Source organism: Centruroides sculpturatus, unplaced genomic scaffold (genome assembly GCF_000671375.1).
Source record: "Centruroides sculpturatus isolate CEXI.00-Female unplaced genomic scaffold, Cexi_2.0 scaffold3398, whole genome shotgun sequence".
NCBI classification, from domain to species: Eukaryota; Metazoa; Arthropoda; class Arachnida; order Scorpiones; family Buthidae; genus Centruroides; species Centruroides sculpturatus.
The window spans coordinates 1-10602 of NW_019387526.1; the positions used below are offsets into that span (position 1 = coordinate 1).

General features: G+C 26.5%; 1 protein-coding gene across 3 annotated transcripts; it reads right to left on the reverse strand.

Moving 5' to 3' along the window:
* Positions 1 to 5743: 5743 nt before the first annotated feature.
* On the reverse strand, positions 5744 to 10068 carry LOC111616472. 3 transcript variants are annotated; one of them, XR_002755255.1, is made up of 4 exons: positions 9910 to 10068; positions 9240 to 9831; positions 6272 to 6412; positions 5912 to 6153 (listed from the first exon to the last, which is right to left on the reverse strand). XR_002755255.1 is itself a non-coding variant. In XM_023357878.1 (3 exons), exons 1-3 carry the CDS (start codon positions 6585 to 6587, stop codon positions 6027 to 6029), a joined length of 363 nt encoding a protein of 120 aa, XP_023213646.1. In that variant the 5' UTR covers positions 6588 to 6751; the 3' UTR covers positions 5744 to 6026. The 3 variants fall into 3 exon arrangements, 2 of the variants coding, with proteins under 2 accessions (XP_023213646.1, XP_023213645.1); XM_023357878.1 differs by lacking the exons at positions 9240 to 9831; positions 9910 to 10068 and having other exon boundaries at positions 5744 to 6041; positions 6122 to 6153; positions 6272 to 6751; XM_023357877.1 differs by lacking the exons at positions 9240 to 9831; positions 9910 to 10068 and having other exon boundaries at positions 5744 to 6153; positions 6272 to 6749.
* Positions 10069 to 10602: the final 534 nt, after the last annotated feature.

Sequence of the window (10602 nt, forward strand, 5' to 3'; positions counted from 1 at the left end):
AATAGTAGTTGGAATATTTGTTATTTTATAGGAGCAATTTATTAAATGAAGTCAATTTAAAATCAGAAAAGAAGCGGTTTTAACACATGGTTAATCTGCTACTCGCTTAACATGACGAATAACGCTGAATGTATCGCTTCGTTTCATCTTTAGATATTTTAAAATGGTAAATTTTCTTATTATTCGTATCCTAGGAAGTTTTCAAAGACGGAACGAATGTATAATAATAACTGTCATGCTGTATACAAGCTGAAGAGAACGATTGAATCAGTGATAAATCAGGCTATCACTTTCATTAATTTGTTTCCCCTACTCAAATATTTAATATTACTCCATTGTTAATGGGTTAAAAATAAGAAAAAACAAAGTACAAAGAATTTAAAATTTATTAAATATAAATTTTTCTTTAATTCCTTTATTTAAAAAAAAAGACTTAAGATCTCATCAAGCTTTACTTTCTCTTGAGCATCCTTTAAAGTATGGCGAGATACTTAAAAGATTTTAATTAAAATTTTTTATTTTTAAATTAAAAATAAATAAATATTTTATTATAAATTACATTTTTTAAAGAAATGTTTTGAAATATTTTAAAAAATATATTTGTGGTCCTTAGTATCTTACTGGAACCTTCTCTCCTCTTTCTTATTCTCTTGCTCTACCATCCTAATTTTTGGTAATTGATAATATAGGCTAAACAAAAGAAAAAGGACAGGAAATATTATAGAAGAGCTCAAATTTATTATATATATATATACAACTGCTCTTTCTTGCATCAATACTTAATAACATTGATTTCTAAAGTATTATTTTGTGTACTTACTAGAAAACATAGTTAAAATTTTATTATGTACTTCACTAAAAGCAATTAAATGCAATATTGTTATAAAATATTACATTTTAATAATTATATTTTAATTATTATATTACATTTATATTTTAAAAAAAATTAAAATTAAAAGCTTAAATTTTATAATAATTATATATATATTTTTTAGTAAAGAATTATAAGAGAGACATAACATGTTTAGTTTTCTGTAGTTGTTCGTGTGTTGTTGATACAAAAAATTATCTCAAAGATAAAGAAATATTGCTGATATATTTTAAATAATAATAATTTAAATTTTTTAAACTAAAACCCTGAATTTTTTTTTTAATTTTAAGGCATTTTCATGTGTATTCAACTATTGATCAACGAAGAATTTTCGACTAATGAAACTAAAAATTAATTTAGTTTTAAATATTTTATTTCAATAATAACATCATTATTATTATTATAAAATAAAAATTTAATATTTTAAACTAGAATTTTTTAAAATTTATATTTAATTAATTGAATATTTATGTGTTATCTTATTAATATAGCAAAAGGTAGTAAAAATTTTTCTATAATATTAACTAACACGTCTCGCAATATAAATATTTACCGACAAGATAACAAGAAGTGAAAAATAGAAAAATATAACTCGACACCCTACAAGATTAGTTTAATGGTATATATATTAAAATCTATCGTTTGTTAGCATTAGTGTTATCCTTATATTAAATTTATCACACAAGATAAATCCTATAACAATTATACTTATTAAGCTTCTATTTAAAGCTAAATATTTATATATATAAAAGTAAAATATTTTATTATAAAAAGTAAGCATTTATATATTTTAATACAAAAATTAATTATTACACTTTTTATTAACCGATTTTTTTTTTATAGAAATTTTCTTAGTTCTTTGTTAATCACACGCGAGGTGATGCGCTCGAATGGTATAATGTTTCTTTAAAATTGATGAACATAATTAGATTTATGTACTAATTACACGTTGCATATTACACACGAAACATAAGTACAATAGGTAACAATTTCATGCACTATAATCCACAGAGGTGAACACCTGTGACGGACACTTCTATTGGATTGAATTCATTGACCAGAGAACGCATTAACCAACCATTCAATACGTAAAGACAGCAACTTCAATTAAAATCCACTTCTCGATTTGACGACGATGCCATTCTCATCTTTTAAATTTATAATCTCTTAAATAACGATGCGACAAAGCACGGTTTCGTTTTAAATTTGTAAAAAAAAATAATAATAATAAATAAATAAATAATATATTAAAAATTCATCATGAATTATGAAGGTTACTTCAGGAGCAATGGACAAGACAGTATCAACAACTCTTAGCAAAGTGCCATTTTGTATATATTTCTTTAATAACTGGCGAGAGATCTTTATAATCGTAAATTATATGAATAATTACATACCTTTAATTATTTTTCTCCAATTATTCTTAAGGATTTTCTTGTGATCGGTCCGGTGCAACAGGCAATGTCTTCCAGGGAATAAATATCACCATAGCGCATGCGTTGTTATTGGCTGGAGTAGCCGAGTACACACCGCACACCTTAACGTTCTCTACACCAACTGGCGATCTGTATGCGCTATCCCAGATGATAAACTCCCTTGTAGCGCCCTCTGCAGCTTAGCTTCTTCATAACACCAGAGATCTTTCAAGATCCATTTACTTGTTTGCAAAGGGATACAAACCGTGCAATTTTTTATTTTTTTTTACAATATTTCTGCCAAAATCTTTTAATTTTATTGAAAAAAATTGTATTATTTCTGTAAATTATATTTTCAAAAATTCGTCCTTTTTTTTTTCTTTGATAAACTGCTTTTTAGTTAACACACACAAAAAATTTGAATTCAAAATGAACAAACATGGCTTATTTTTTAAGTAATAGCAATATTATATAAGATATAAATTTATAAATATTATATAACATATAGCTGTATAAAAATACAGAAATTTTCTTCGTTTTTTTTGTAGTTTGCTCAGTATAAAATGGCAAAAATACTTGCAATTTTAGTTTATTTTTTTATAAATTATAAATTTATCACTCAAATTTTTCTTATATAATATCGAATATTTGGCATAGATTATCGGTAATTTATCATTGATTTCTCAGGAATTTTCTGTTGGAATTTTGAGATTTTTACATCAAAATTTAATAAATTAATTAATAATCTGTTTGTAAATTATAGTGAATTTATACTATTGCGTTATAAGAATTGTTAACATGTAATTGCATTAATTAATTAAAAATATTTACGCAAATATCTGTATAAATAATTAAAAATAAAATCTAAATTCAGATAATGTTTAAAGATAATTCCTTAATTTTATTACTTGTGTTAAACCACCCGCTTTTACGACTGATATAAGTTTACTGTTACGACGTATAAAAGATCATATTTTGTTTTAGCTTGGTCATTTCGGTGTGATATAATACAGTTTAAAGCTTATTTTCAAGAACAGAATATCAATATATAACACTAAACTTATGGAGAAATTAAGCTTCGATTTATGACGTCCTCGCTTAACGACGGTTTCCAAGGATTAATTATATAGTAAAGAAACTACTGTATATTATAATTTCTATAAATTTTCTTAAAATTAGAAATTTACAATCAATTTTTTCTCGTTATAATTCTAGTTTTTTTTTTTTTTTACTTCTCAAGCAGTTTTTTTATTTTCCTTTTATTATGATTATTTATTAAAAAGGAAAAAACAAAAAAGAAGTGTATAAGGACGTGTAGTGAAAAGTAAAACAAAGTTTTTCCTCTTATCTAATGTATTTATAATTAACATACCTTAATGGTACAAATTGACATAGAGACTTCAGTAAATATGTATATCAATTTGTGAGCTGCATCATTGATTATTCAGGAGTGTCTAGAGGAATTTATATCGAAATAATTCTTTAAAAAATGATTGTTTATGAATAAATATAAAGAGAATTATTAATTTATTAAATTATATTTTAACTAAGTAGTTGTATTAATTTACACAAGCCTCTATATATACATTATATATATATTTTTCTTATTCTGCTTCATTTATTAACTTATATATACATAAAATATATGTAATTTATTTTGAAAAAATACAGAATAAATGATTAGGAGATATAGTTTGATACCCAGAGGTAATACTTTACGTTTAAAAACGTTATAGCTTTAGGGTAATTAATTTAAATTATTCTTTGTTTAATTAATATCCTGTCAGAGTTTGAATAAAATTTATTTTTAAAAAAAATTAAGAAATAAAATAAAAATTTTAAAATTTTTGACCAAAAGATAATGGAAACTTTTCTAATTATCTATAATTTGAATTCTGGAGAGATCAATCAATTTAATAATAACAACATGTTATAAGATATGACGCTTTATATTTTAAATTTTAGGAATTTATAAACCAATTAATTTACATTTAAAATGTGTTTATAATTATTAAATAATGAAGCTTATTTTGTGTTAAAAATATATTATAAATTGTGGTTACTTGAATTTTGGACCACCCTGTAAATATATATAATTAAAAATAAATTAATAAAGTAAAATGTTTATATTGATTTTGTTTAAAGTAAACATTAAATTTTATATTCGTGTTTGTAAATTATAAATAAATAAAAAATTTAAAAGAAATTAAGTTAATTCAAGAAAAAAAAAATTGAATTTTATAACCCTTTTTTATTATTAAAATACATTTATATGAATATAAAAATTAATTTTAACTATTGTTTTACCATTTAAATATAACATAAAATATATTTTTTGCTAAATATTTATTTAAAAAATAAACTAAATTATTTTTTTTTATCAAAAAATCTCTTTAATGTTACTTTATTTTATATATTTCTATATTTTCTCAGGTTATTTTTTGAGTGTAAAAGAACAAAAAGAAATTGTTAAATTACGTGAGTTTTAAGTTTAGAAAGTATAAAATCTATTTGTAATTTTATTTTAAAGAAATGGAAATAATGTTAAGGATTTTATTTTCTTAGATAAAACACCGAAAAATCTTTATGAAACATTTTTTTTTGTTTATTTTGANTATGGATGAAAATGTCTGCACAGAATTGCTGCAGTCATCAATGACTTTCTTGACAATGACGACATTTGCCACATGGAATGGCCAGCAAAACCTCCAGATATAAATTCCATAGAACATGTTGGGATGCTTTAGGGAAAAGAGCATCATCCCATCAGCCTCTTCCAAGAACATGAGGAGTTTCAAGATACTCTTGTTTGAGAATGTACTTAGCTCTGACAGAGTCAATGTTTTGAGATATGCTGTACAGGTCTCGTACATGCAAGAAAAACATCGTGTTAATGTTTTTGTTAATTTTATGTTTTGCTTAATATTTTTTCTTTGTTAATTTTGGTTTGATATAATTTAGTTTTGTTTTTCAATTGTTTTGCTGCATAAAGAATACAATGTTCTGTTTTAAGTGTTTTGATCAATAGTTCCAGAGATCTATGCCGAATTAATGATTATTGCTTACTTTTTGAACATGAGTGCATATATATCAAACATATTTTTAACTATTTAGTGTTATTCTTTTTAAAATTTTAATGCTGTTGACATTTGATAGTTCACTTTTTTTTTTTTTTAATGTGAAAATAATTATAAGCCTTAATTATAATATGGTGTGGTCACTAAGTCTCTATGCATGAGATTAGTCTTTTTGGTCACACAAATGTAGGAAGCCACCAGCATAACCAGGGAGGGGACTATGGGGTCCAAGTCTTTCCCTTAACAAAAAAGTTAATAAAAATAATTTAATTGTGGAGTTATTTACTGATACAGTGATTTATATATGTTGTATAAATTTTAAAAGTAAAAATTTATTAAAATGTGTAGCAATTCATATTAAATTTTAACTTGAAGCTCTTAAAATCTGATATGGTTCCACTACTGTAGATGAGATTACTGTGGCTTCCTCAAAGTACAAATCTAGCATGTGACAATTCACATAGGAGATCCATAAAGAAAATTTTTCAATGCTACTTCAGACAAAGACAGAAATCTGTCATTAGGGACTACATCAACGATTTCAAACTTACAACATGGATAAGGATGTCAGAAACACTAATCAACATACATAAGGACTTTGTGGTCCACAATATTAATAAAATCACCTGAAACTTCAAAGCTCTCTTGTTATTTCCTTTTGGCTTATAAATTCCAGTTCTGTTACAAGAAAAATAATATTTACTATAACCAGAACCTAATTTCTTCTTACTAGTTTGGAAAAATTTTGAACAACTTGCTTTTTCGACTTGATGTTTCCATTCCCAAAATTCTAATGCAGAATAGAAAGAAGATAATGACATTTAATAATTAAACTTTATAAAAAATTTGGAGGAATATATTCAAAATAAATTAATTTCCTCCACTCTCTAGTGGAGGAAAGTACATACTTTCTAAAGATTCGAATATAATTTTTCTTGATTCGTACGAAGCAAGTTCGTGTTCGTCTCTTAAATGTTCTCTTAATTTGTAATTATATGTTGTATTAAATCCACAATTAACTTCAGCGCAATAAATAGTCCTCCTGATATCTGGAATAATTTTATGAACTTGACAATAATGTCTGCTTAAATTATCTTTCCTAGAAAATCTCTTGTTACATAAAGCGCAAGGAAAACCCTTCCTCTTCTCTTCCATGTCAACACAACCCAACGACGTCCATGAGGAACACTTCAATAAACACGCGGTTGTTTCCAGTAGCGACATCTTTCGTAAATTTTTCCGATTGGGATATAAATTAATTTACATAATCTTTATTTTTTTCAGTAACAATAATTTTATCGTAATTTAAAAATTATTTTTAATGATATTTTAAATATATCCACGCCGAAATAAAATATATACAACAATCAAATCGAGTATTTAAACGATTATGATTTCGTCTGCTATAAAATGTATCCCTCTAGTGGAGGAAAGTAAACGTAAAAATTGAATTTTAATAAAATATTTCTAATGATTTAATTTATTAGCATAAAAGTGACTCAGTTCTGGACGATAATGGGTCATTATATGTAAACAATAAAAATTATTCGAATTTGGCTTGAATGTTCGAGTGGAATACGAACTCAGATTCTTGACAATGGGAGTGTTCGAAAAATCAGATATCTAAATGAGCCAGTCGGAAACGCACTTGTAAAATAAGATCTGATAGGACATGACGTCAGAAACTAATCAGAAGCGAGGTCTTGGACCTTGAATCATAACTAGTGACGTGAATTCATGCTATGCTCAGAATCCCTTCTTCAATTCTTGGGTGCGTTCGTTAATAGCGGTGACTCCGCATCTACGTCACCATGAGAGGGAGTTGCTGTTTGTAGGCATTTGGGGACAACGATGAAAGAAAAATATGATACCAATGAAAAGTACCTATCGATAGTATTTTGGAATCTGTAATTTTAAAATCTATCGCGTAACGGGTACTGAAACGAAACTATCTGAACCAAGGAGGACACCATGTTGTTTCCCATCGCGTTCTGCAGGAATTTTTAAGCAAATTTCATGCGCGCGCGGAGGAATAAAAGAACGAAGGCCTTGGCTGACTCTTATAAGAAAAGATAGCCGCTTCCAATGCTTCTCTACAAACTTTCTTCTTTATTAATGTCTAACAGATATTCAACATAACATATTTAATATTGTTTTGCTTGGTTCAATGTCACGACTTGGTGAATTTATTGACACTTGACAAATAATTTCATCATCAACTTTTAATCCATATCTATTGATATATGGATTAAAAGATGATGAAACTATTTTCAAGAACAAGAAGAAGACACGGTTTCAACAAATAAATACTTCTAATTTTTGGTGGTGCACCAATGAGCTATTATTGTATTGATGATCTTATACACATAAATGAAATATGAAAATTTCTTATATGATAAAATATATATACAAATATTTTATTAGCATTATCTAATGATGTTTTTGAAGTTTTGTAGCACATCTATGAGAAGTAAATGGCGTGCCAACAATACAGACTAGAAGAAAATTAACTGTATATAAGGATTTAAGGTGTAATATTGATAATGTATAAAATCCATAAGATCTTATAATGTGTAGCAAATCAACAATAACTTAGTTACCATTATCATCTTCAATATTGACTTATAATTCAGAATTTGCTAATTATGCTTTAATTACATATAAAAAATAGTGTGTTTTCTGCCTGTATGTTCTTCTCTGTACACTTCTAAGCCATTTGACTGATCTAAACCACATTTTTCAGTTACTAGGATCCTGCAGAAAATATAAGCTAACTTGCAGTGCTATAATGGAAAACAGTAGGGACCTTGCAAATTTTTTTGAAGAGATTATCTTTTACCTGATTCATGAGCAAATCTCAATATTAATAATTAAAAATTTATTTTAAATTCAAATAATTTATTTACTGTTATTTTCAAATTCCTTTTTATTAAAGATTTTCTGCTAGAAAAATCTCTCTTAAATTATGGTTATGATAATTAAATAAAAACTATTAGATGGAACTTCAATTAAAATTCTCCCATTAATAGTTTCATTTTTAATGTTTCCCATCCTATGGACACTAAGAGAACCCCTTTTTCAATATCCAGGCCTACAATGGAAGCAGTTGGACAGTGAGAAATAACATATTTGGATAAACCACTTGGATTCAATCTTGGATCCCCAGAGCAGAAGGCTGATGCCTTAACCATCTTGTCCATCATTAGAGAGAATGCTTTGTCTATGTTCCTGTTAAAACCATTTTGGGCAAATACATATTTCCTGTGGATAGTTAAGAAACACAAGATGGTTGGATGGCCAAGGCAGTAAAGCCTAACATTTTGGGAACAGGCTTGAATCTGGGCAAGCAGTTTTCCCCAAGAGTTTTCCTGTTTGGTTAAACTCGTGTTAGATCCCATCCCTCATTGGTCTCTATTGTGGGTATGGCCAAACCCATAATGGGTATAGAAGTAAAAAAAGTGCCTACAGGATGAAAAGAATTTAGAAAAAGTTACAAAATATCAGTCTCCTGAGACTTAGTTATTGTGAATATGTGAAAATATGTTTCTTTCATCACCAGTTTTCTTTTAATAAAAATCATAACATTGCATCCTCTTATCTTTGGGTTCAGTAAAATTGATAAAGACAACTCATCAACTAATTTAGCATCTTAAATCAAAACAAACTAATAGTTTGTTACCAAATGACATTATTTACAAATAAATTATTTTTTTTCTGGAAACAATACAAATGAAGCCAAATAATCAGTATTTGGGTAGGTACACAAAAAACACCTTATCTCTATATAAAATTAAAATTTGCTACTGTAATGAAATGTACAAAATAAAATATTCTTCACAGAACTTTAAATGTAAAATCTCACAAGTGTTTTCTTACCAACTTAAAATTTCTTCCAATTGCTGGGTCTGCAGGGGTAATTGTTATGGATCCTGCTAACATGAAATCTTCTGGAATCCTATAATTTCAATTTGATGCAGCGATAATTATATAATAATGCATTAAACCTAATAATGACCCATTAATTATTATGCAATGTTTTAATTTTCATGTTTATCTGTATTACTTTTTGCCTGGTCAACACTGACCTGCTAGTTGAAGATATATATATATATATATATTTATTTATTCTAATAGCAGATGTATTTAGATAAGTAAATAATCTACATCTGCATACATTTTTATTTGTTCTAAGTACATCAATTTTTCTTGCATGGTGTGTAGACAAACTTGAAAAGCTGTTTAATTTTACAGAAATTGCAAAATCGGAAAAATATATTTGATTTTAAACAACAATTTGTATCATTAGTATTAAAAATAGAATGCTCATGTTTCAACAACAAACTAATGTCAAATAGCCTGAATTCACACAGTCTTCCCTTCATTAACACAAGTAACAGTAATTATTTTAAGGAATGAAAATGGCAGTCATCATCCAATTTTATATTGGCCTTAGCGAGTTTCCTTATTCCTGCAGACAAAGAAATATTCAGTAACTTGTTAAGGAGGTGGTGAATTACTATATTTACGTACTGAAAAATCATTCGACCTTTTGCATTTTAGCGGGTGGCTCCAATAAGGAATTTCCTATCAATCCTTGTGCAGTATTAAATAAATTTATGGGGCAATTTCCATCAGTGATGAGAGTTGTATGAAGTCCAAGTCCTTGAAGAATTTTTACCTGAAAATAAAATGAATTTATGACAATATTTTCCATTTATTATATAATATATTGATTGGATTTATATATAATAAGTTTATTTGCAAGAAACTCAATATTTCATTTTATTGTAAAGAACTAGAAAAGCTGAAATGTATGGACATTTAGGTGTTCATGCAGTTGAAGAAATACACATGTATGATGTTAAAATTACTTCAAATAATTGCATGATTTATTCAGCTTATGATCTCATAATAAAATTATAAAAATAACGTTCAATTGTATCATTTAAATTGAATTTTGTAGTCATTTAACTAGTAAAAGATCCAATCTATAATTGCAGAATCATCCACAAACATCAACCTGAGGATTAGATACTAATTTGATTTTAATGTTGACTAATTAACTTGGTCTGATGTTGAGGATTATTCAAAAACCACCTCTGGCCATTATCTCTTGAGAGATGCTTTTATTGACAAGAATTAAATATTCTTTCAACTATTCATTTAATGATGATTAAATATTTTTAAATCATCATCATCCTCATCATCATCATTAAACATAATGAAATTATTTTTATTT